Source organism: Meriones unguiculatus, chromosome 21 (genome assembly GCF_030254825.1).
Source record: "Meriones unguiculatus strain TT.TT164.6M chromosome 21, Bangor_MerUng_6.1, whole genome shotgun sequence".
NCBI classification, from domain to species: Eukaryota; Metazoa; Chordata; class Mammalia; order Rodentia; family Muridae; genus Meriones; species Meriones unguiculatus.
Genome location: NC_083368.1, coordinates 35,792,138 through 35,819,372, shown reverse-complemented (window position 1 = coordinate 35,819,372; position 27,235 = coordinate 35,792,138). Strand labels below are relative to the sequence as shown.

General features: G+C 42.3%; 1 protein-coding gene across 1 annotated transcript in view; it reads left to right on the top strand.

Moving 5' to 3' along the window:
• The window catches only part of Pon2 (paraoxonase 2), a 32,343-nt gene extending 5,778 nt beyond the window's left edge, over positions 1-26,565 (top strand). The window contains exons 2-9 of the mRNA XM_021655165.2: positions 3,195-3,265; positions 14,509-14,564; positions 19,464-19,629; positions 20,176-20,302; positions 21,946-22,146; positions 24,169-24,250; positions 24,990-25,118; positions 25,745-26,565. Coding sequence (XP_021510840.1) covers positions 3,195-3,265; positions 14,509-14,564; positions 19,464-19,629; positions 20,176-20,302; positions 21,946-22,146; positions 24,169-24,250; positions 24,990-25,118; positions 25,745-25,903 — 991 coding nt within the window. The 3' untranslated portion in view covers positions 25,904-26,565. The remainder of the gene's footprint in view (positions 1-3,194; positions 3,266-14,508; positions 14,565-19,463; positions 19,630-20,175; positions 20,303-21,945; positions 22,147-24,168; positions 24,251-24,989; positions 25,119-25,744) is intronic.
• The last annotated feature ends 670 nt before the right edge of the window (positions 26,566-27,235 follow it).

Genomic DNA, 27,235 nt, shown 5'->3' with positions numbered 1-27,235 from the left:
GGCTTTGTGTGCCTTAGGCAAGTTTCCAACAGCTGATCCTCAACTGAAAAAGGTACATTTATTGACACTTGGGGGAAATGCCCTTTTACTTTTCTGCCTTCCCTGTCTTCTTAGATAGACAGCTTCCTTTCACTAATTCACATGTAAATAATTGACTTCTGGAGAGATTGGCTGGCGAGACCAGGGAATTCCTGCGCTCTAGGCCAGCTCCGCAGTACACTGTGGCCCAGTTCCACACACGCTTCCTGGCTTCTCTGCGAATGAGCAAAATTCCCCAGGTTTCCATGACGAATCACAAATTCCAGCTACCTAGTGGAAGCATTACAGTAGCCAAAGGGGTGAGTTCCAAAGGGTTTTGTAAGTCTGTGCATGGTAGATAAAAGCCCCCTTTTATGTATGTGGTTACACAGAAGATAAAGCCCTGTCAATTTTTTTTTTTTTTTTTTTTTTTTTTAATTTAAAGGCAAGAGAAAGGGCTCCCTGTCAGGCATTTGCACCACTGTGTTGCCTATCTTATTGCTACCCGCCCTGTGTCTGGAGCCAGTCTGGGTGGGCACTGCTCTCTCCAGAATAAAAAAAGAGATTGATTTCCAGTTAATGACTGTTAGGGGTTTATGATTAGTAGCAAGATAGCCCAAATCCATTGAAAGCTCTGTTTCCCCGGTACCCTGGACTAGTCACTTTACTTTTTTTGTGCTGAGACAATCGCATGGGAGTTAAGCAATGAAGCAAATATTTGTATATTTGCATGGTTTAACCCTTCACTCTTGACTTTAGGTCCTCAGCCTTCTCAAGAGTGCAGGATGGCTGTTGATGCGCCCAGCACTGTACATGTGTTTCAGCTGTGGGGAAGGATGGGCTGGTGGCTGGTTCTCTTGGGGTTTTCCCCATTAGGAACAAATGTTTTCGAAACTGAACTCTTTTGGGGACACCTAGATACAAAAGCGGCAGGGGTCATCCCCCCTCCACAGTGGGAAGGAGTGGGAGAAGGGTGAGAAGTGAAAATGATACTGGTTCTGGGGAGCCATCAAATCTGGAGTCTATAGAATCCCGCTGGCTATCGGGGGCAGAGAGGCCTTCCAGGGAAAATAGCTAGCAGTTACTTCCTGGGACAGCTGGGCTACAGAGGATTTAAGTTAATCTCCTTCTCCTTTTGTAATAAAGAAGATCGGGTGAAAATTATTTGATTAAGTAAAGTCGCACTTGGCTTTTGAGTGAGTATTACTCGTAGGTAGACTGCATCCATAAAGATGTCATGGTGCAACTGACCCAGCTGAAGATGGCCCTCTTCAGTCACCTATGTTTGCTCTGAAGCAAGTGCCTCACGCTAGGCCATTCAAGTGTATCTGAACCTGTTGCCTGGAACAGATTACATTTAGTCATGTAGTTTATTGACTTCATGGTCATCCAGAAAGGTGGGTGAGCATTCTCACTGTCCCTAGTAGCAAGTTGTATAGAAGTGGCATTGAGGCCAACCCAGGACGCTTACTAGAACCCATTGTTTAGATGTATCTACACGTTGCTGGAGTCTGGAAGTTTTCTAGGTTGAGCCTCAGTGTATCTGTGAGGAAGATTGAGACCTGAGGAGAGCCACAGGCCTGCCAGGGGTCGTGGCTATGCTATTGATAACCCAAGAATCCAGATCTCTTCATACCTATGTGAGAAAAGTACCATGAGAAGAGCGAAGGCTGCCAGACAGTTGCAAGGAACCTTGCTCCTCTCTCTCTGAGTTGGTCTTATCACATGTAAGATGGGGACTGTTGGTACCCAGTTGGTGGGGTTAGCCGAAAAACTGAACCAACTCACTGAGGTATGTCACCTAAAGCAGTGGTCAACTTAGACCCGCACCAAATTATAGATATTTTTACTATTTCTTCCTTTGATCACTATGACTACTGGCATCATTTTTTATCAGTACTGTTCTTGCTACAGCTGCTTCAATTATTTATGCTTCTTTTTGCTGTTGTAATTTGCCTTTTAAATTGTTCTAGGGACATGTGGGACTAAGATTTATCATACTGTATTACATTAGTTTTAAAATTTTATTTATTTAATGCATTTTTATTGCATGTACATAGCCACATAGTATTTATTTGCTTTATGGTTGTATTTCAAGGAATGTAATGCTCTTTGATCGTATTATTTTTATTTTGGCACCAGAAAAATGGCTCAGAAGGTAGAGTGGTTACAGTACAAGCTTGACATGGTGAATTCTATCCTCAGAACCCATGTAAAGGTGAAAGGAGAGAACCAAATCTACAATATTGTCCTCTGACCTGACCTCACACATGTTCCTAGACCCCCTGGTACCTTCCTAACACACACACACACACACACACACGATTATCCACAGGCTCTGAGAAATCCCTATTTTCTTTTAAATAGTTTTAGTACTTGAGACATGCAGGTCTCACAAGCTGGTTCTGATCTCTCGGCGTACTCAAGGATGGCCTTGAACTTCTGATGCTCCTGCCTCCACCTCCTGAGTGCTGGGGGCATTGATGCAGTTCGCTACCACACTGGATTTTATGTGATGAGGCTCAAACTTAGGGCTCTGTGTGAGTCAGGGAAGACTTTGCCAATGGAGCCATCTCCGCAGCCCTTCTTTCTTCTGAAAATTGTATTCATATCTGTACTATGTATGCGTGTTGGGGTGAGAAGGAGAACAGCATAGAGGCAGAGGACAACCTGTGGGCGTGTTTTCGTCTTTCATCACGTGGGTCCTGTGGATGGAACTCCGGGGATGAGGCTTGGCCGCATGAACCTTTACCCATGCGCCTTCTCACTGGTCCCCTCCATCCAACCCTTTTCTCTTGCCGATTTCTTTTCACAGTGGGAGGCTCACTGTGCTCTTTGGATCCTCAGTAGAAAGCTGGGCTTCTGGCTTGACACCTGCGCTCCCTTCCCAGGACCGAGCTACAAGAAGAGTGAGCTGGTGCTCCGTTTATATTTGCCCAGGAAATTGCATGCGTGTGTTACCTCTTGAGTCCACAGCTCTATCTTTTATCCCTGCCCGTATGGAGAACAGAACCCTCTCTACGATTAATGTTGTTTCTTGTGCTTTGCATGTTCCTACCCTCGTTTTCACTCCCTCTCTTCCATCCGCTTTATGGCTTGCTGTATGCCTCTTAAAAACCCTTCCGAGATGAATCAGAGAACGCCTACACAAATAGATTTTCTTTGTTTCCCAACAGAGGTCGACTTAAAGCCTCCAGAGAGGTGGAATCTGTGGACCTTCCAAACTGCCACCTCATTAAAGGAATAGGTACGTATGAGAAGGTGTTTGCTGTTCGTGGGACCTTCTGGTGCTGGCTGGAAGCACAGGATATGCCCTTACTATCATTCAGCAATTATTAGTACAGATCACTCCATCAGCAGGGACTCTCTGGCCCATCCCCTGTGATCTTAGGCTTCCTGTATTTTTCTTTTTTCCTCTCTTAGACTGATGAATCGTATATGTGTTTATTGTTTGATTATTTTTTGGTTCTCTTAGGGACTTGTGTGCGTTCTGTTTGTGTCGTTGAAACTTCACACGCCCCTAGCAGACTGTGTTCTGGTGTCTCAGTGGTGGGAATGTGGAAGGATGGTAAATTCTACATAAGCAGGAAGAGTATTGTTGTTGCACACCATCCTGTCACCAACATCGGGTCTTGACCCTGATTTATAGTTGACGCTCCTATTTACTGGAAACAAACACAGCTGCCGTTGCTGTTTTGATGCTGTGAAGACAAATCATTTGCAAGGCAACCTGTAAGAGAAAGCTTTTCATTGGAGGTTTCCTTACAGTTTCAGGGAGTTAGTTCACGACCATCGTGGCCAGGAGCTCAGAAGCAGGCAGACAGTAGCTGAGATAGCACAGCCTCTCCACACAGGCAGAAGAAAGACTGGGCCTGATTTTGGAGCCTCAAAGCCCACCCCCAGTGACACACCTAGTCCAACAAGGCCACACCCACTCCAACAAAGCCCCACCTCCTAATCTTTCCCAACCAGTTTCTCTAACTGGGGACCAAGCATTCAAACATACAAGCAACACGGTCTTCTTATTCAGTTGTCTCAGTTGTGAACACAGAGGCCCTATGTAGGATGCACCATGGTGCCTGACTCTTGGCGGCAGCTTTTTTAATTATTATTATTTTTTTTAGTTTTCTTTTTTATATCAAACACCTTTTATTCACTTTGCATCCCAGCTGTAGCCCCCTTGCTCATCTCCTAATCCCACCGTCCCTCCCTCTTCTCCTCCCATGATGCTCTACAAGTCCACTGATAGGGAAGGTCCTCCTCCCCTTTCATCTGACCCTAGCCTATCTGGTCTCATCAGGACTGTCTGCATTGTCCTCCTCTGTGGCTTGGTAAGGCTGTTTCCCCCACGGGGGGAGGTGATCAAAGAGCCAGCCACAGAGTGCATGTCAGAGACAGTCCCAGTTCCCCTTACTAGGAAGCCCACTTGAACACTGAGCTGCTATGGGCTACATCTGGGCAGGGGTTCTAGGTTATCTCTATGCATGGTCCTTGGTTGGAGTATCAGTCTCAGAAAAGACCTCTGTGCCCAGAGTTTTTGGTTTTGTTGCTTCTCCTTGTGTAGCTTCTGTCCCCTCCAGGTCTTTCTGTCTCCCCTTTCTTTTAAGAGCATCTCGGGTAGGCAGCAGACAATGACAGATATGCACAGACTCTGAGGGCCTCTCCACCATCTCTGTCTGCAGTTTCCCTCAGGGCAGAGTCCTTGTCTTGTTGGTTTTTACCTTTGCCATCTACCAAAGTCCGTAGGACTTAGTAGGCTATTAGTAGTTTCTATTAACTTATCAGTGGGTGATAGAAATGCTGGCTTTTTAAGAAGGCGGCTCTGGGTGTGAGTAGAGATGGTTCAGATGTCAGAACACATATGAGCAGGGGCAAAGCTTGCTCTTCTTACTAGTTACTGCTATTGTTGACTTTGCCATTAGACTGAAGGTTTTTAGACTTTAGAACTCTTGGGATCTTTTTTCAGGGATCTACTCTGGGAGATGTAATGTGGAAGCGAGTAACAGCATGCCCCTTCCAGCATTTACATGACAGCATTTGGCCATGGGAAAGGCAGTTGGATGATATATATGTATTTTTTTATTTCAAGCAAATTAAAATCTGCATTACACAGAAGCGTCCTGCTCCTTATAGCCAGTAACACTGTTAAATAAACTTTGAATATTTTCAAATCGGTGTTTTCACTTAACGCTATACTTTGGCCATTTATATCCACATAATTACCTTCCTTTTTAACAGCTGCACACTACTGTATGTGAAAAGTTCATTTGAACATTATATGTTCAAATGAAATCTAAAGTGGCAAGTAACACTATCGTCAGCAAATTCCATTTTTTTCCCCATGGAAATAACTCTAGAGATAAAACATTTTCATTGCCCCTGACACAGTTAGTGCCTATGCAGGCAAATATACCCATGAACTATTGTCACAGTTGACATCTTAAGGAGCTGTTGTTCCTCCTGCCTTATTCTTCTTACCCCTGAGTGCTATGAGCAGCTCTATGACTTTGCACATGTAGTTCTCCTTCTCCGGTGAGCACGTGTCCCTGTGTATACAGGTGTGTGTGTGTGTGTGCATGTGTGTACACATGCTTTCACGCATGGTGGGAAGTGTCCGTGTGTGTAGGCGTGGAGGCTACAGGACAATGTCAGCTAATGTTTCTTAGGTGCTATCCACCTTGTTTTCTTCATCTTGTTTTGCGAGAGTATCTCTCATTTGCCCAGCCAGGATCCAGCTCAGGTCTTTGAGTTTGCGAAGCCTGCACTTTACAAACGGAGCCCTTCCCTTAGTCCTGCCTCAGGGTTTCTCTTATTGCTGTCGTTTTCTTTATTTGTTGTTTGAGACAGTCTCACTATGTAGCCCTGACGACAGCCTGGAACTCACTGTATCAACCAGGCTGGCCTCAAACTGCTTATTGTTTTTAATATTTTCATGTTCTATGATTTATTTCTTGAGTCTCCCTTTTAATGTACAATTTGGTATTTTTTAAAGTGCTTATTCATATATGCATATATATAGTCTATTCACTTCACAGACTTATTCCAGCCCCCTCCCTCCTTGACTCTCAGTCCCACCTCATGCCCCCTCCCCCCTCCCCCCTTTTTTTTGTTCTCAGAGAAGGGAAGGCCCCCAAAGGGTACCAGCTCACCCTAGCACCTTGAGTCTCAGCAGGACTAAGCGCATCCTCTCCCACTGAGGCCAGACTAGGCAGCCCAGCTAGGGGAAAAGGATCCAAAGGCAGGTAACAGAGTCAGAGACGGCCTCTACTCCCATTGTTAGGGGACCCACATGATGACCAAACTGCACATCTGCTACATATGTGTAGAAGGTCTAGAGCCAGCCCATGCATGCTCTTTGGTTGGTGGGTCAGTCTCTGTGAACTCCCATAGGGGGCCCAGGTTAGTTTACTCTGTAGTTATATTGTAAGGCTTGTTGCTTTTTTAAAGTTTTTAAAACGATGTGTATAAAATGCAGAGCTTATCATTTTAACCATCTGGAGTATAAAGTTCAGTAATGTATCAGGGGCAGGGATGAGCAAGCACTGAAGCTGAGATGTAATATATGAGAGAGGAATAAATAAAAAGGAAAACATTAGCGATGACTTACAGTGCATGCCAGGCTAAGCTAGAACTTCCTGTGTAGTTCAGGCTGACCCTGAATTTAGAGAAATCTGCTTCTACCTCAAGAGTGCTTGTACTACAAGTATGATGAGCTTTAAGGCTCAAAAAGTGTCTGTTGTAGAAGGTGCCACAGTTGTCTACCCACTCAGTTGCTAATTAGAATCTCCTACCTTATAATTTCTGGTCCAGATTACAGAGCATTTCCCAGAAGAATCTCATCTCGATCATATTAATTTAGTAGAGGCCATTCCATATACTACCTCAGAAGCCAAAAAGGCCTGGGGTATTTATTTTGCTTGAGGCACCTAATAGTTTAGAATTGAAAGAGTGGCTGATGTTGAACAGCACAGCGCATGGTCAGGACATAGGAAAGGGCTTGTCCACTGGTATAGTCATCATAGAGTGTCCGGAATATATCAACATAAATATGGTAGGAGTGAAAAATACTCAACTGCCATGTGAGTGCTGCTACAGGCAAGGTCTTTTTTGTCTGTGAGGGTTTCTGTTTTGTTTTTGTTGTTGTTGTTGTTTGCTTGTTTTTGTTTATTTGAGCAGAAGAGAGAAAAGGAAAAAAAAGAAGGGAAAAGGGAGAATAAAAAAAGAGGGAAAGAGAAATAGGGAGGGGAGAAAAATGAAACAAATATTAGACTAAATATTGGACTAAATTGAACAAATATTGAACTATAGTGATTGAACAAATATTGAACTAAAGACCAAATTGGGAAAACAGGTAACTGACTGACCTTCCAACCTCCCCACAAGGGGAATTGTGCATGAGCTTTCCATTCTTTTTATATCAAAGATATTATAGAGCTACCTCTGTCTGCAAAGTTATGCCACATTTGTAAATATTTACATGAAAGCCATTAACACTCTTAGCAGCAGGAAGCACAGTACAGTCTATCAGTGTTAAAGCTGGGTGACTGTAGTTTATTTTTTAAAAACACAATTTTTAAAAAAAACTCATTAATTTTTAATATGCCACATATAAGTAGCAGAGCCTAGTGAAACACAATGAAACACAAACTTCAAGTAATATAACTAACTTTCTCCTGCTTTAGAACATATAAGAAACATCAAACAAAACCTTGTTTGTTAACTATATCAAACATATAGAGTTCTGATTATTTTCTTTTCATGTTTAAATACTAAATATGTTTTATTTGAGTACAGTATTATAATTTGATCGGTGTAATGTGTATAGGCATGCATATAATTTGATATATGCAACGCGTAATAATTAAATGAGTCAGGTTTCCCTCTACTCAGATACTGTTTCTAATAGATGCTGAGCATCTTCAGACTTTCCTGGCATCTAGTCACCTCTGTTCTACTCTCTGTTACTGTGTGGCAAACATTTTTTAAGCTCCCACAACTGAGTAAGAACAGGTTTCCATATATTCTTCTGAGCCTGGTAGTTCTGACAATATAATATTGTCCAATCTAGCCATGTTGCTGCAAGCGAGAGGCTATTGTTCTTCGCTTTTTGTTGTTGTTGCTGTTGTATAGGAGTTTTTTGTTTACTTTTGCTTTTGGAAACATCTCATGGTGTAGCTAACGTTGGCCTTGCAGTTGTGGTATAGCTCAATCTGTCCTCAAACTCAGAATCTTCCTGCCTCAGCCTCTTGAGTGCTGTGATTCTAAAGTAAGCGACCCCGCAGTTGGCTCAAAATTTCACCCTTTTATAGCAGAATGATATTCTAATATAACTACAAATGGGGACTGCCAATTTATTTCATGTCTAGTTATCCATGGGTGGACATCTTGGTTGATTCTGGCTTCACTGTTGCGAATAGTGCTGCAATAAGCACAGTCATGCAGGTATTCCTCTGATTTAATGACGTTATCTCCTTGCATCTTGCATATCTACCCAGTAGAGGGATTGCTAGATCGTAGGTAGTTTGATTCAGTGTTAAGATTCCCTGTATCTACAATGACTATACTGTTTACACCCAACACACACACACACACACACACACACACACACACACCCCACAGCAGCAACAGGAGGTAAGATTTCCCCCCTTTCCACATCCTTACCAACATTTGTAAGCTTTTGGTCTTTTTAGTTATAGTCATTCTAATGGGTGAGCTCTATCCTACTGTCCTTCTCTAATAATTAGATATTCAACTTTTTGGTTGGCTCTTTGCATGTCTTTGCATGTCTTTTTTTTTTTTTTTTTTGGATATATGTTTATTTGGGACATTTGCCCGTTTTTCAGTTGGACTGTATTTTGGTGTTTGGTTGGGTGTTGCTGTTGGTTTATCTGAGTTACTTACGAGTTCTGCATATTAACCCCTTGTCGGATGAACAGTCACTACACAGGTTTTCCTGTGTTTTGGGTTTTCTCTTCATTTCACTGATGGGTATCTTAGACAAATCAGTGATTACCATTGCTCTTGCATTTGCATGTCTTTGAATAGATCCTTAACAGAGAGGAATCATCACTGAATTACCATCAGGTTGGCAAGATTGATAACTCCACCTATTTATAACTGCACTTAGTGCGAACAACAAAAGGTTACTTGAGCAAAAGCAGATTATCTGGCTTACCAAAGAGTTTCTCTGCAGATCTCCTGCCAGCCCTCTGTTCTTTCTATCTGTCTCATGAGTTCTGTCCCTTTCCCTTTTCTTCATTGGCGTTTTGTATTTTCCTAGTCCTAGCTCCTTCTACCTGGATGGTTCTTATGGAGCTTCTTCTTCTTCTTCTTCTTCTTCTTCTTCTTCTTCTTCTTCTTCTTCTTCTTCTTCCTCTTCCTCTTCCTCTTCCTCCTCCTCCTCCTCCTCCTCCTTCTTTCTTCTTACAGTCCTCTAGACATTTAAGAGGAGCACCCAGACTCAGGCTTAAAAGCCAGGTTAACTTGATTTCTGCTTTTTTTTTTTTTTTTTTCTGCAGCCATTTCTAGAAATGAAGGTTTTGGTGAAGTGCCAAGTAATCCAGCAACTTAATCTATCCTGCCTCCTGACAGGAAAATAAAAAAGGGCCTCAGAACTGGTGTGGCTACAGCCAAGAGACGTCTCTGAAGGGTGTTAGACAAGAGTGGGAGGCTGGGTCACTGAACTCTTTGGTTACTTTTGCTATCGAGTTAATAATTGTCACATTATTAAACAGCCCTTGGCTCTCTGCAGACCACCTTCTGTGGTTTTCAGTCTCAGGGAAGATAATAGGGCACACTCAGACACATTACTGGACAAACTGCCAAATGTACTGCTGTTGCGGCTCACTGGGATGGAGCGTGCCTCTGAAGAAAACAAACCCAGGAGCATTTGTATTCTGAACAGGCGTCTGTCTGTGTTTGCGACCTTTCTGTTGTGATATGTGTGAGCTGCTGTCTGGAACTGGAGAGAAGGAGGAGAAATGTCACCTCTGCCCCCTCTCCTGAAGTGTTCAGTGCCTTGGAGGCTCTTCGGCAGCCAACAGAGCGGAGAAGATGAGTGATTAGAAGCACATTTGGGATACATTTTTTAGGTCTAATTACAGTTGTGCTTTCCTTCCCCCGTTCTGTTCTGCTTTTGCCCTGTGGTTAGAACATACCATATGAACATTTGTTGAGTGCCATGTTTGCAGCCTCTAATGGTTAATAAAACTTGTGGATATAAATATTGACAGCTGTTGCTTACCCAGTAGTCTTTGATTACAAGAAAAAGTGTGCTGGACCAGCGCCCCCACATACACAAATTCGCCTTTTTCTCGGCACACACAAGGGTAAGGATGAGCTACTTGGAGAAATTTTAGTGGTTGTGCACTTGACACATGATACTAAGTTGTTCAAGAGCGGAGAGTCACTCCTGCTAGTGCTCTGGACATCCTACACATGATCTCTCTCTGTGTGTCTCTCTCTCACACACACACACACACATACACACACTACAGTGCTGCCTTTGTCATCACTGGAAGCGAACGAACTCTTGGTAACTTTTCAGTGTTCTCATATTATAATGGTTTTCTGGCTTAATCGGTAATAGACGTTAACTCCTTAGCAGACAATATGCATCTTTTCTGTGGTGAAGGAAATTAGTTTACGACTTATTGTATTTTTAAATCCCCTCCCCCCCCCCCCCCCGGTTTATATGATAGGCAGGCTTTCACAGACTGACAATTTAGTACAATAGCAGCATCTACATAATAAAAAGTATGATGCCGAGAACTGGTTAGGTTGAGCTTGGCTTACGATTCAAAACAATTTTATTTTTAAAATGCTAGGCATTCAGAATTATGGACTAAGACAAAGTTTTTAATTTCTCAGCTGCTTTCCCACCACCCTGCTCTTCCCCTCTCTTCTGAGTTAGTTTCAGGTCTAGAACTTTTACCATCTAATCTACATTCTAATATATATATATAGACACACACACACACACACACACACACACAAGCAAGCCCAAATCCATGAGACACAGATTGACATTTCCTTTTTTCTCTTTATGACACATGAGAATCTGAAGCCCAAAGAGTTCAGATAACTTGTAAATTATTTTTAATGTGTTATCTTTTTTTTCTGACTAATTGACATATGTGCCAGAGTAGTGAATCAAAAATTTAGAAAGAGTTAAGGTGTGATGGTATAGGCCTGTAATCCAGAAACGGGAGGCAGAGGCAGAAGGAACACCATAAATTCAAGGTCTATTTTGAGAATTTCAGATGAACCTGAGTGAAAAAAGTGTCTAGCAAAAGGCTCAGAGTGATCACATGACTGTTTTCATGTCGTTATCCAGGAGCAAAGGTTAATGAAGTAATAAGACTGTCTCCAACACATTGCTTCCATTTTTGTCCAAGATTACAACCCCATTTATTGCCATTTCAACACAGGATAGGGTGGGAAAGAGTGCACACAGATTTTTTTTATCTTACTTTTTCCCAGTAGTTCTGTAGATCTTTTATCCTCATGTCCTGTTGACCTGAACTTATATACGTGGTCATTAATGTCGCAAGAAATTGTGGCAGCCGTGTTGCATGTGTCTCTCCCTCTGAAGGGAGGAGGAGAGTGTGGGGAGCATAAAACCACCGGCCTTCCCTGACACAGATGATAGACAGTTGCTGAAATAACAAGAACCGGGGAGTGTAAGACCAGGGAACAGCTGGCCTTCTCTCACGTAGATAGACAATTGCTGAAGTAAGACGAAGGGTCAAAAGCAGAGGTGACCAATGAGAAGAATTTCTCGAGAAAGGGTTTTAAAGGCGGTTTTAGAGAAAGGTTCAAGATTTGAATTGTTGATGATTTTAGTGAAAGACACTAAAGCAAAAATTTTGGGAGTAAAACCCAAATTTGAAACTGTCCACGACTGAATTTACAAAGTGAAATGTATTCATTCATTATTCATTCATTCATTCATATTAATTTATCACTGTCTGGAAGTGAAAAGACAACTTTGGGGAGTAGGTTCTGTTGGTCCCAGGACTCAGACCCAGATAGTTAGGCTGTGTGGCAAGCTCTAACCACTTGAGAGATCTTGATGTCCAAGTGTGTTGCTTCCAGGGAGAACCATTCTGTGGTTCTAACAGAAAGTTCAGGAAATGATAGGCTAATACTTGTAGGACAGACCAAAAGCCTTCAGTCTCACCTTCCCAAGCAGAGACTGATTGATTTATTTGCAATTTGCTTAACCTTTCAAAGGCTCCTTTCTTTAATACCTAGCGTGTGAGGAAACAATTCTACTTCTCATTGTTGTGAAATAATGAAAATTACTTATAAATAGCTCACAGTTTGTAAGCACTGGGTCACATTAGCAGCTGGTACTACTGATACTGCTGTTCAACCAGAGGAGGGAGAAAGCTTCTTCCTGCAGAAATGATTGCGCTTGGAGTCACTGAAGGGTGATGGGCGATGATGAAAGCCTGCTGTGATATTAGCTATAGACATGAACCTCGGTACGCAGATCTTGACAACATTCCAAAATGAGCAAGACATGAAATTCAATTTCCTCACTAGAGTTGGACCATAGGATTAAACAGAAAAAAAGAGGGGGAGGGGAGCACAATGTGGCTGAAATGAAGTATCTTTTAAAGTTGCCTTCTTAGTTATTAATACGATACTGTTATTTGTAGAAAATTATATCTTTCTTATGAGTTATTTGTTTGTTTACCTATGCATGCCATTTAGGCCGACACAACCAGGCATGAATAGGCTCTTATAAAGCTATCCCTGTAGCCTATAGAAAATGTGAAAAGCATAAAGAAGAAAGTAGAAAACAAAAGTCACTCATCATTCTCCCTCTCAAGAAACTGGTGATGTTATTGCTACCCTTTTTTTATATGTACATGTTCAATTTAAATTTTATTAAATAATTTTTAAGGGACAAATTTAATTAATTGAGTTTCTACTACATGGACCCAGGAAGCAATACCCAGGCTAGCATTGTGTGTGTGTCTGTGTGTGTCTGTGTGACATGGTTGTGGGCCACCTGTGGCCAATGACAACTAACTTCTGAACTCCTAAATTTATTTAAACATTGTAAGAGGTTTCTTTTTGTTTGTTTTGCTTTTTGTTGTTGCTGTTTTTTTTCTACTCAAGCACGGACTTTGTAGATGGTAATGATAACATGGCATCCAGTGTCAGAAGTTGAACATACCAGGACATCTGGTGATTCTTAAACATTTGGGGTCAGCACAGTTCCTTTCATGGGTCTGCCGCAAACCAGGAACTCTTGTCACAAAAAAGTTCTCCTCTTTAAGTACACAAGACATTTTTCAGAACATCGAACTTCAGCGGGTTCACAGGTTCTTTGAACCCGTCTGTGGCCCTCCAGGGACCCAGGAATCCTCCCCACCACCAGAACACGCTTTAGCATCTCTGGACAGGCCTCCCTTCTGACGACCCGGCAGAATGGCTACTGTTATGAAGTAAACATCCTTGTAGTCTTAGTTATGTTGTGCTCTCTGTCTGACAGAACAAGGGCTTTAGGGGTAAAAAAAACACCCACAGGCAGAGTTATGAATTAAGACCAAGTGATGACATAAACGCTTTTTGGTTTTGACAGCATAGAAATATTCTCAGCCATAACCTTTGGAGTGGTCTTAAGGAGGAAGATTGGATCTCGTGGACTGAAAGAATGTGTCATGATTTGGCTTAATATAAGCCATTTTTATCCTTTTCTTGTGTTTGGATCTCTATTATCTGTCTGCAAAATGTGTACAGTGAGGCCGTGGGGAAGGTCTCCCGCCTAATTATTTGCTATGCTGTGTGGACAGTGCCACGGACAGTCGATAACAATCAATAGTAATTGTAGCTTGGCCCAGAGACTGGCGTCAGGAGCTACAGTGGCCATAGGTCCATGGTATGGTATTTTTCATTGATTTTTTTTTTGCTAGTTTTTCTATACTTCTAAGATTAATTTGGAAGTTTTGTTTGCTTATGAGAACAAATAGCCACTGTTTCTTTTCGTTTTCTTTTTCTTTTTTGGAGAGGGAATATGTAATCCCAGGTGTTTTCTCACTGTTAATGAGAAAAATGTCTTTTTGCTTCAGACTGAATGAGCAGAGAGGGAGATGGAAGATTTGCATGGTTAAATGACTGTGGGCCCTTCCTTGTGGAAGTAATATTCCCCTGTTGTCAATTACTTCTACACAGACATCTGGATGTTTACCCTAGAAGTGTGCAGATGTCAGCTTGTTCGGTGTCGTGCTTGGAAATGTGGTGATAACTTGACTTTGATTTGAGTAAACACAAAATATCTAGCATTTAAAGTCAGAAGTTCACTGTAGGAAAGGGTTTAGACTGACGTTTATTAAAAACAATGGTGCCTTGAAAAAGAAATTGGATCCATCCCTGAAGAAATAGACACTCAGATAAAGTAAACAAAGCCACAGTTATGCTGTCTTAAACCAATAGCAGAGTTTGATAGTGACATTTATCTATCCCTTGAACTTGCAGAAACTGGCGCTGAGGACATTGACATTCTTCCCAATGGCCTGGCTTTCTTTAGTGTGGTAAGTACCATCCTGCGTGCAGCCAGGGACAGACCAGGCCATTCATTTAAGCTCAGTAAGTAGAAACAGATTTTAAATTCCTCACTTCTCCAAGTAAATTCTCAGAAAAAGACAGGCCGGGATGGATCGGGAAATGTCCTTGAGCTTTTCTGAGTGTAGAGATTAAGAGTTTTTGCAAACTGAATCCCTTCCCTCCCAGTTAAGTAGCCCTAGAATGTCCCAGTTCAAATTGTTTTTTTGTTTGTGTTTTTTTTTTTTTCTTTTTAAGGTGTTATTTTAAAAGGTATCTGAGGCTTGGTGAGGTGGCTTAGTTGGTATGGTACTAATTACGCAAGCATGACATTCTGGATTTCCATCCCCTGAACCTGTGTCCAAAACAAAACCAAAAAAGAACACAGCAGTGGGTGTTTGTAATGACAGAACTGGAGAGGCTCACAGGTCAATGAACTCCAAGTTCACTGAGAGATCCTTGCTCAAAAATAAAATAAAGTGGTGAGGCCTGGAAAGATGGCCCAGGAGCTAAAGGCTCTTGTCTCCAAGCCTGACAGCATGAAGTGAGTTTAATCTCTAGAGCCCACAGAGAGCTTACTTCACAAATTGCCCTCTGACAATACAGAGTCCTTCCTTCCCACTATATGTTCCATTTTAGGCAATTCAGTTTCATAGTGATAAGTGCTACTTAATTTCATATATACCAATTTTCCCAAACGAAGGCCCATGCTTGCCTCTGAGTAGCCCATCACAAGTGAAAACTTAGCAACTAGGTTTATTCATAGACTTCTCTTTTTGCTAAGAATTTCTATATGCTGTTGAATAACCGACCTTCTGAGTGTCCAGTAGAAAGGCTTTCAGACTCATTGCCTGTGTGATCCTGGCACAGAGGGTGTATAGATGGAAGGCGATTGACTGCCTCTGACCCCATTTTCCTGGCTTGGGCAATAGTCAGGGCCTTTCACCTTGTCCTTATTGTTTCTCTTGACGACCTGACTCCACAGCCCGCCTGTAGTTATTTTGTCCCTTCTCAGCAGCCACTTATGCCGGGCTCTGAGACTCAGGAGGGAGATGGAGAAACTTGGAAATATGTTAGAAGAGAGTCACAACACTAATAAAAACAGTTACCAGACTTAATAGAAAGGTGAGAGAGTTCAACATGGAAAAGACCAAGGGCTGGGCACTCCTCAGGTTCCTGATGGTTCTCATAGGAAGGCCTCTAGGGAGTTAGATGTGATCACCAGTGCAAAAATAACTGCTGTGGTCTTCAGGAGGAACCGTAGCATTTATATCTAATTCTAAAATTAGACAGTTTTAAAGGAAACTTTTAATCGCCTGTGCAGAGATGGATCAGGGTGCGTGCACAGTAGAACTCTCAGTTTGTTATGAAGCATGTGTCTATAGAGAAGGAACACAGGAAGGCTGGCCAGAACTCCTTATTGTTAGAGATGCCAAGATCCCGTATAAAGGAGAGAGTGGCATTGTGGGTTTTGGTGATGGTGGTGAGGTGTGTCTGTTTTTGTAATGAGGTGTTCTTGGAAATTTAGAACTTAGCTATTTAATGAATGAATTTGAATAAGGAGCAATAAGACATCCTAAACACTCAGATCCCCATCATTTAAGCTGATAGGCTTATGAGGGATCCATGGCAACAGTTTTTTTTCGGTTATCAGCCATTTGGTTATTTGATTTGTGCTGAAGCACAGTATCTAACACTCTCCAGTATATACACACCCTTCTAAATGGGTAGGTCTTACATCTCGGGACTGAGGGTGGCTAGCATTGATTCCTAACACTGGAACTATCCTAGACCACCCTATTCCCAAGGAATGGGCTTAGGAGGCATCACAAAACTAACGTCCTACTTGATCACTAACAAGATGACACAGAGTAGATCAGAGCAGGGGTTTAAACAGCAAGGTGAGTGTATGGAGCATTGCCGGACTGCGTCCTTAAAATCACGACGGCGGTGAGTTGTATGTTATTTGTGTTTTGATGCAATTAAAAACAAAACAAAAATTTGAAGCAGAGAAATACTGAAATAGGGAGCGCCCTCAAGCAGTGCTGCCTGGTGATGGAGCCGCACTATTGGTGAGAGACATATGTAAAGAAAGAGGATTATTAACTGCTGATCCAGGGCTGTCATGAAGCACTGTCCTAGCTGTGGTTCATTCTACTCATTGGGCCATCCAGCGTGAAAGTCGACAGTTGTTAGAAATTAAGATTTTCCTCTTACGTCCATTTTTTTTTTTGCATAGCATGTCTTCCCGTTTTTATTGCGTCCTTAAATTTACACAAAATATAGTAAACTGAATGCAGCAGTGAACTCACATAAAGTTTATTATCACCTTAAGAAAAAAAAAGGAGGATTCTGCATTTTATAGTTAGCCAGACAATCCAGGTCATCTCTGCAAATGCCATGAAAGCTCTTAAAAATAATTCAATACTCACTCTTGATTAAAAGTTCCAAGCAAACTAGAAATAAGAGGAATTCACAGTAACTACCACCAAACATCATCCTTTAAAAATTTTTTTTTTATTTATTACAGTTTATTCACTCTGTATCCCAGCTGTAGCTCCCTCCTCCCCCCCATCTCTTCCCATGACCCTTCCCCAGTACACTGATAGGGGAAGTCCCCCTCTCCTTCCATCTGACCCTAGCCTATCAGGTCTCATCAGGACTGTCTGCATTGGCTTCCTTTGTGGCCTGGTAAGGCTTCCCCCACCCCAGGAGGAAGTGATCAAAGAGCCAGCCACTGAGTTCGCCAAACATCACTCTTAATGGCAAAACATGAGCTATGTTCCCATTAATGTTAATGAGATGGGGAGGCTCTATGCCCCGCAAATATTGCCAGTCCCCCGGAATTCCTAATAACCTAATGCAATAAAAGAAAAGGAATGTAAAGTAGAAGTCAGAAGACAAAAATGATTGTTGTTTTCATTTAATGTGGGCCTCTGGTTTTTCAAACAGCCTAGAGAGTCAACTAAGAGCTGTGCTGGTTGTTATTATTTTTAAAAAATGATGAACACAACAGTTATTATATGAAAGAGGTTTATTGGATGGAGAGAGAGAGGGAAGGAGGGGAAAAGAGAGAGACATGTTGTGGGAGGGGGCGTCCTGACAGAGAAAGGACGGAGATCAGGAGAGAAGGAGAGAGCAAAAGAACAAGAGGTAAGAGGCAGGGGTCCATTTATTGCTCCTGCGCAGCTGAACAGTGCCAGGTGTGTATGCATCTGCCACACACCTGATGGGCGACACACGATGACATCACAGGTTACTAGGCAACTGAGAAGCAGGCTGCCTAAATGCTAACACTGGTAAGAGAAGATTTGGGTTCAAAGTGAACATATCAAATCCAGGGCTTTCCCCATACTGTACGAAAGACCAAGTAATTAACTGGGCTGCACTCAGACACAGGGACTCCAGTGGTGACTGAGGAGTAGCATGTTAGAGGGAAGACATTGGTACCTGAATATATGTGAGACATCAAAGGAACAAAATAGAGACTAGTATGAAAGTGATGCCCCAGGACAAGGTAAAAGAGGCACCATAGTTAGATGGGAGAAAGGATGGGTTGTTTGCCATGCTCCAGATCCTGGGATCTAGTAGAAAATAGACAGGAGTCCTAGCTTGTGTTCCCACCAGTCTGGTCAAGATGTGTCTGATGGTGACATAGAGATGGGGCAGTGGAGAATAATGATTCTGTTGTGTGTGGCATCAGGCTGTCATTTGGAAACGGAAATGAGATCTCTCTAGTTCGGGTGAGAGTGTGAGTCTTGCCCATGTGTTGAGAAAAGACTTGTGGACAAGCAAGAACAGTGCACAGCTGGGCAGAGGGCAGTGGTGGCCTCCTCAGCAGCCTAATGGAATTTACCTTGGCCTGTGCAGTGCTGCCTACAAAATAGTTCTCACTGAGGTATCAGTATGTATTGTATTTGAGTGGTAAAGGGGTGATGGAGGAAGGTAAGCTAGAGAGAGAGAGAGATGGATAGGATAGGTCAGGTCAGATGGCTACTGCACTTGCAGGGGGACTTGCTGGGAAGGTACGAGCCCTGCATCTCTGGAGGGAAGCATTTCTGGGCAGGTAGGTCTGGGAGTAAACCCTGGCTGAAGAACACATTAGCTCATCATGGAGGATCATGAAACCAGGTTGCTTAAGCCATTGTAGGCATGGAAGAAAGGCATGGGGTGAGGAGAGAGATGGGCATGGGATGGAGGAAGGATGGGAAAGGCCCATCACACAGGGCCTTCAAGCCATCCTAAATCTCCCCTTGTAAATCAGACTGAGTTGGGAAGCATAAGGGTTGTGGTTAAAGGTGTGTCACAATCTGCCAAAGGCTGGATGCAGAGGGAACATGGATGATCAGGAAGGAAGGGCGGAAGCAAAAGAGCTGTTTTCCTGGCCCTGAATGTCAATGGGGGCGGCCATGGAGAAATGGACTGCAGTACCCATCGCTGTCTGTGCGAAGGATGTCCTTTGGAGGGAACACCAACCGGTTTTGCTGAGCAGTTTTCAAGCCTTGCAGACTCTAGCAGAGTGCAGGCCTGGGTTGTGAGGGTTTCCACATATCATAGATGACTGTCCCTTCTCCTCATCCTCAGCTTTGCCTGGGATTTCTCAGTCTACCACCCCTTTGGTATCCCTTCAAGAGAACAAACGCCTCCATCATCTGTCAGAGCTCAACAAAGATTATTGTTCAATTTCCAGCTCCCAACTCTCATTTCTTCTTTTGTTCTGTGTCTTTTGCATTCCCAGCTGTCTTTCCCACCTTTTTCTTTGTATTTGTGGCTCAATGGGACCAACTTTAACTAAGTGGCTACTAATCATTCATGTACTGTAGACACCATTCAGGAAGGTACTGAAGCCTTTGTGTTTAATTTTTTTTTTCCTCCAACTCTTTCCAAAGGGCCTCAAGTTTCCAGGGCTCCACAGCTTTGCACCAGATAAGCCTGGAGGGATACTGATGATGGATCTCAGAGAAGAAAGACCAAGGGCACTGGAGTTAAGAGTTAGCTGGGGCTTTGATTTGGCTTCATTTAACCCACATGGCATTAGCACGTTCATAGATGGCGGTAAGAGCTGGTGAGCTGCTGAGGGGCAGAAACACACAGTGCCTCATGGGTGGCTGTGGAAAATAGCACGCGTGCGCACACACACACACACACACACACACACACACACACACCTGAAGGAGACAGTGACCTAGTGAAACAAGCCTGTGTTCTTCCTACCAACAGCTTCTACACATGTCTCCCAAGCTGCATTTTGAAATGTGTAACGGTTAACAATCAAAGGGATGCTTAGATTTCCTGCCCTTTTCATATACCTGTGATCACTGAACACACACACACACAAAAGTAATATCTCCAAACGATTCTGTAAATGTACGAGTTCTGTAAGTGGAGTGGGGACCACTCCTTCTTAAATGTCAGGGGACCAGTGATCAGAATTAACACCAGGTCAATGGTCGTGGGAAGCGCCAGCAAGAAGAATGTGTTAGGTCGTTGAACAGCTTAGGCCTTCAACCTTCACATGCCCTTGGTATTCACGTGTCACTGCCTGCCCACAGGTCCAGTGTGTATCTTACGAAGTAACTCTGTGTTCTCTCCATCTTTCAGATGATACGGTTTATCTCTTTGTTGTCAACCACCCAGAATTCAAGAATACAGTGGAAATTTTTAAATTTGAAGAAGAAGAAAATTCTCTGTTGCACCTGAAGACAATTAAGCACGAGCTCCTCCCAAGGTACTTTCCTCTTTGATCTCATTTGCCTGGTTATCTCTGGCATTTCCACGTACATATGTAGTAGGAGTGTCTGTGTGGTGTGTGTGTGTGTGTGTGTGTGTGCGTGTGTAGTTTCTGTGTAGATCAGAAGTATGGCCAATGACACTCATTATAATAATCAGTGTTTTGAACCAACTTTCTTGAGAAATGATGAAACACCAGCCTTCAAGGTATCCCTCTTCAGGCCCGCTTTGAGACCAGAAGATAAACCCTACCACTTTTTATGGCCTTCATTGTCATCTCAAATAACTTAGCACTCAAGTACCTGGCCTTCCCTGGACGAATAGCTTGTCTTTTGTGGGGCTTACATGCTTTATACAAAGCACACTCATGATGGCGGTGGGCTAATATCCCTGCAGAATTGAACATCCAATATGGAAGCGGACCACTACTACACAAATGACAGTGAGGGAGAGTACAAAATTAAAGGAGACTCCTGGATCCCTTCCAGCCCAGCTTGCACTAGACTGCCGCTTTAAGCTTAAACTTGATAGATATTTTTTAATCTTTACTTCCCCGTCTAGGTTATAAGCATGTAATGTCCAATCATTCTTCCCCAAAATGCTCTTCATAATAAACAGGAGCACGGAATGCCAGTCAGGCACCTTCTGAATTGTGGAGCTTTTTCAGAAATAAAAAAAAAAAGCCTTTCTTGTAGCTCTGAATTTTTCATTTGACAGAGAAGAAAGCAGCTCTTTCAGAAATTTTTGCATAAGATAATTGGAATTTCAATTTAATAACAGCTTTGCCTAACTGGTTGGAAATGGTAATTGTTTTTTAGCATATCAATCTCTCACTGGAAGCACTGTGTTCTCTGACCATTCCATCACCTGTCTCTCTGCAAGTGTTTATTGAATGCCTGTTCATTCCCAGGTTGGCAGCTTTTTGAGTCAGGTAGAAATTGAACAGTCAACCTTAGTTTGACTAATGACTAAGCAAGGGACCTCGGGAAAGTCCGGCAGCAGAATAAATGAAGGCGGGCTAAGTGTGACTGACAGCCTCGTGACAGCTGGGCCCTGTCCAGTTCCACACCCGAGCAGCTCTGTCTTTATAGGCAGCTGTTAAAGCCTGTAATGCTTGCATCGGAAAACATGCATTTAGCTGGTCATGATGGCCCACACCTGTATTAGCGGGACTTGGGTGATAGAGGCAGGGAATGAGGAATTCAAGGTTGCCATCAGCTACACAGTGAATCCCAAGCCAGCCTGGCCAACAGAAGATGCTGTGACCAAATTTGTATATACACATACACACAATGTGTGTGTATGTGTGTTTGCGTGTGTGTGTAGTTCTGGTTGAGCTTGAACTCAGGTTCTTCCTTCCTCTGCTTCCCAAGTTCCGGGATTTCTGTGTGTGCCACTGCATCTGGCTAGATCTCTTTCCTCCTAAAAAAGGATCCTGCCACAATTGCCAAAAGGCCTTGCCCTCTGATTGCTTGGTACTCTTGCAGTTGCCTCTGTAGCACATTGCCTGTGGTTCGGCATCATCACCTGGTTAGGGTGTCCCTTTTCTTGGGGGCGGGGGAAGGCTGTGAACACTCACCTAATCTACATGGAGACAATAAGGCTGTTGATTCCCTCTCCGGTGATATTTTTCTCTTTCAGTGTGAATGACATCGTAGCCGTTGGGCCGTCCCACTTCTACGCCACCAATGACCACTACTTCACGGATCCTTTCTTGAAGTATTTGGAGACATACTTGAACCTACGCTGGGCAAATGTTGTGTACTACAGCCCGGAAGAAGTCAAGCTGGTGGCAGAAGGATTCGATTCAGCCAATGGGATCAATATTTCACCCGACAAAAAGTACACAGTCCCTCATGTAGTATCTGCACGCCTAAGTAAACTGTCTTGATAAACAAATCCAGGCAGTTTTGATACACCATTTTTAATTTAAGTATAACGATTTAGTTTGCATACTAAATAACACTAGGATAGACTGAGTTGACATTTTATGTATAGGACAAAAAGCAAAAATGCCAGGTTTTAAAACTCCTCCTTCAAAACAAAATCTTAAATTATTAATTAATGTCATTCTGTTGACTGTATTGTTCCATCATAAGGATGACTTTGAACTGGCTTAACCGTTTCTCTGTTGATGAATTTGTAATTTGCTTATTTACCTCCTGTCTCAAAACATTTTCTGCTTCTCATTTTCCACCACAATATGCCCAGTTAACATTCTAAAGTAAGAACTCCCTAAGCCAGCATCAATGCACAATGGTTTAACTTGAGGAGTTTGGACTTCTATAGATCTGGGTTCAAGTCCCAGGAAAGATAACCATTACTTCATTTGAATGCTTGCCTAAAATTTCTGTAGAATGAACCCATATGAATAGACACGTTGTGAATCCTTTTGATGATAGCCTTAAAATACGTTGCTGAGTTGTTTACAAAATCCTTTTCTTATTTTTATGTGCACAATCACGACGGAGAAGAAAGGTTATTATATTCTTAGGTTGTTTTTTTTTTCTGCCTTACTGAACTGAATGAGTGAAACTACCACAAATATAATGTGTTATGAATTTGACCTTCTTTGATAAGCTTCCTTGTTTTTAGATGCAAATTGTCCCTTTCCTTTTTAGTACAGAAAACAAATATTGATCATTCAAACCCCATTGTCCAACTGGCCCAGTCAGCCCTATCCAGTTAGAGCTGTATTTTTCCCACTTCTAGCATATTTTTGTGTTTGTTGCAGTTTGCTAGCAACCTACCTCCATCTTTTGTACTCTGGACACTGATGTCCTTTTGTGGCCAGTTATGCCATCCCAATATCTGGCTCCAGGTGCCCACCACAGCACCAGCTGGAAAGAACAGCCCCAGTCAGCTGAACTCAGCCAACCCATTCATCAGGAGCTCAGTCATCAAGTTGCTTTCTTTATTCCCAGCGTGTAGTAGAATCCAGGTCCCTGTCAGGTCAGGGGAGGAAAGGTCAGACTTGCTGTAATGGAGAAGTTCCACCCTCCCTTTCCTGTTTCCACACTTGCCATAAGACAAGATCGCTTTAGGTTGCTGACACCCCTCTGTTGCTCATACCCCTTTGCCTTGGCTCACTTGCTTTCAGAAAGCTTCATTCTCCTGTTCTTGTGCAAGCGCCCCGTTCTTTGAGAGCATTTTAGCACCCTGCCATTTCTCCAGTCTCTACACCTGAAGTGTTTTTCATGGTGCTAGGAATGGTACTGACTCAGGTGGTTCATGTGCACAAACCAGTTTGAACTGGTGCATGTGTTGGAAATGTTTTAAGAGCAAAGTTGTGTCCCTTCCCTGTGTGGCTCTTACACAGTCTGGTATTCTGGCCTCACAGAGGAAGACTGCTCAGTGACACAGCTTCAATGGAATACTGGCTTCCAATTTCCTGAGTTAACCTCACTCACTTCCCCTTAGGTATATAGACACACAATTTTGGATAAATACTTATCTTAATACTAAGACTCTCTGTGTACTAATATTTTACTAAATATCAATGCAAACTAAGAAATATTTAAAGTATTTCATCCCATATAATTTTATATGAACATGTTAAAAATATTAAATTATATTCTTTTGTTATTTCAATGGCAAATATTGTGAACTTTATACTCAATTGTTTTTTTTTTCTTTTTTTACAAATCACTTGAAAACAAATTTAATACCCATGATTGTTATAGTACCACTGAACTGATTTTGAAGGCTTATTTTTTTTTTTTTTTAATTAAAAGTTGTCCTTTCTCAGGCATTTCTCCAGGGCATCTCTATGAATTCCTAAACAGGTTTCAGGACTTTCTCTTTTCTGCTGTGTTAAGTCATTTGTGTTGGCAGAATGTGCTAACCAGTGTCCTTTCTGAACAGGTATGTCTATGTTGCTGACCTATTAGCTCATGAAATCCATGTTTTGGAAAAACAACCTAATATGAATTTAACTCAATTAAAGGTAAATATTTAGTTTCCTGTGTGGATGTTAATTGATGGCTCTTTGCAGTATTATAGTGAGGCTAACTATAAGACTATCACACTGAAAACATAACCTGGGCCCAGACAGAGCAGCTAGTCCATGTTCTTAGATCTCACCTGTCCAACAAGACAACTTCATTGGCATCTGTCACTAGGATGGACAGAGCTTGCAGCCAGCAGTGGACTGAGTGATATTAGCATCAGGTTTAGGACTGTTCCCTGATGTACTGAGGACATCTAATGAATCCCAGGAAGACTTTTCACAATGGAAAAGAGTTGAGTTTTCAAATGAAGATTTATGAACATTCATTTTTTTTTCAATAATAAATGAAGGTAGAAATTGGGTTGCCCTTCATTATTATTTTCTGCCAACAAAATACTTACTAAGTTAAGAATTTCCTGTCTTGCTTTGATGGACTTCCTTAAGCTAAGTGATGGTTGGGAATCTTTTAAAACAAAAGGGGTTTATTATTATTATTATTATTATTATCATCATCATCATTTGGACAGCTGGATTACACCCTAGTTTTCTTACTTTCAGAGAAGATGAAGAATGACCCCACGCCAGTTCATTAAATTTATTTTGAGCAATGTCGGTGTTGAAAGGGCAGGTGCAGGGGGGTGTAATGTCCCCACATGCATGGGAGCAGGAAAGGTTAGCTCTAAATTATTTAATCAAGTTGCTTGCATCATAGATATTGACATTATTTCTTTCCAAGGTTCTGCAGTTAGGCACGCTTGTAGACAATATATCCATTGATCCTTCGTCGGGCGACATCTGGGTCGGCTGTCACCCTAATGGCCAGAAGCTCTTCGTGTATGACCCGAACCATCCTCCCTCGTCAGAGGTTTTTATATTTTGAGTTTTTCAACCTTAATTATTCAAGTCCCTTGAACTAATAATGGAATAAACTGTCACTAGGATGATTTGTTAGTTCTTTTAGACCGATAATACAATAAACCTGCGAGGTGGTTTTGTAATTGCTTTAAGCCAATAATTGGCAGAGTATTACATTGTTCAAATGCTTTGAGAAAAGCAATCTTTTGGTGCATTAAATTATGGTGATAACTAGTCAGAAGTAATTCTGATAAAGACTCGGGTCCTGTTCCTGTGGTATCGCGGCGATCTTAAAAATACCTGGTTTATTGTCAACTCTCCACATGGCATGAGTTTTGTACACGCGTTGAGACAGCGTCAAAGTGGGCACAGTAGTGGGAGCCTGTTTCCATTGATGTTGAATTGCTGTAATCACACAAAATCCTGTGTTGGCATGGCTTGACGAGGCGCCTTAAAAGGTCCTCCCTTTGAAGGCTGGAGAAAGCACTTTAATTTAAGCATTAAGGAGATTGGTGACTGCTGCTCGCAGCAGCATGCCTTCTTAATCAGGTGTCATTGAGGAAGACACGGAATTCCTGGGGCCTGGGCGGCGTGGGTGTGTGGGTTCTTTATTAACACTTTGTATCTCTTGCGTAGGTTCTTCGAATCCAGAACATTCTATCGGAGAGGCCATCAGTGACTACAGTGTATATCAACAACGGGTCTGTCCTCCAGGGAAGTTCCGTGGCAACCGTCTATGACAGGAAACTTCTTGTAGGCACTTTATACCAGAGAGCCTTGTACTGTGACCTCTGAATTGGCGTTTTTATTTGTTTGTTTTGGCACCACAAGTGCAATAAGTTCTAACAAAATAATCTTTTGATGAATTGCTAATTCTGAGGGAATTTAACCATCAGTAATGACCTAGGAATGTACCATATACATAGCTCACTTTTACTTCAATAAGAAAAGGCCCCATAATTCTGATGCACTTTTAGCAGCAGAAGAAAATTTTATTTTATTTAACACTGATCCGGAGAGAAAGAAGAAAGCTGCTTTCCTTCGAAGTGAATGCATTTTGCACAGAGGGGCTTTTACCTCAGTGCCTCCACCATGTCGGAGTCCATTGAAACAGATCATGTTATGAAAATGTCAGCGGCCTCAGTCCCAGGGATGTGACCACTGTGTGTGTTCAGGACTACTGATAGACGGCATTTCAATGTTTTGTACTTCCACCTTTGTTTACTGTTTTATAACTTAGAATTGTATTAAAGACTAATAGAAATCCAGGTTTTTGTTGGGGTTTAATACGTGAAGGAGATTCTCAGGAGGAGATCGGGAGGGAGGTGACTCCCAGGGGATTCAGTTGGACAGGAAGGAATAGCCATGTTAATTTCTCAGAAAAGCTCAATGGAAAGGGGCTCTTTGTTGGAAAAATAAAGTAAAACAACTGAATAAAATGAAATGAAATAAAATAACAGCTCACATTTTTATTTATTCTTTCATTTGACATAGAATCTCATTATGCTCAACTGGCTGCCCTGGAACTCGCTCTGTAGACCAAGGTGACCTCAAATTCAGAGACACCCACCCACCTACATCACACAGCCTTCAAACTTTCAATCCTTAAGGCATCTCCCATAGGTTCTGTTCCTAAATAGAAGCCCACCTTCGCTACAGAGAGGAGGTAAAGGCTTGGAGTTGGCATCTTATGTCTTACCTGCTCTGTGAACGCAGCTGTGACCAAAATCCAGGAGAGATGTGGTCAGCCAGCTGTCCAGGCCTGCCTGGTCAGGCGGCAGCTGCAGGGTCAGGGTCCAGGTGCCAAAACCACAGGAGGCTCTTTTCACTCCATCTCCAAAAAGCCTTTTTGAGTCCTAAGAGAGACTTACATGTTCCTTTCTGTTGTCACCTGTGTCTTTTTTTTTTTAATGACAAAGGACTTCCACATAAATCGCCATTGTCACTTATCAAAGCTTTTTGTTTCACTCCCCTCCCCCGCATCTTCCACGGTTACCATTAAGACTCTTGGCAGTTAGTTATCAAAAGTCCAGCAATTGGGAAGTGGTCCTCTCATTATTCACTTAATCTTAATTGCAGCCTAGAGGGAGCAGACGTCAATATTGTATCATTGTTAACATTTCACAG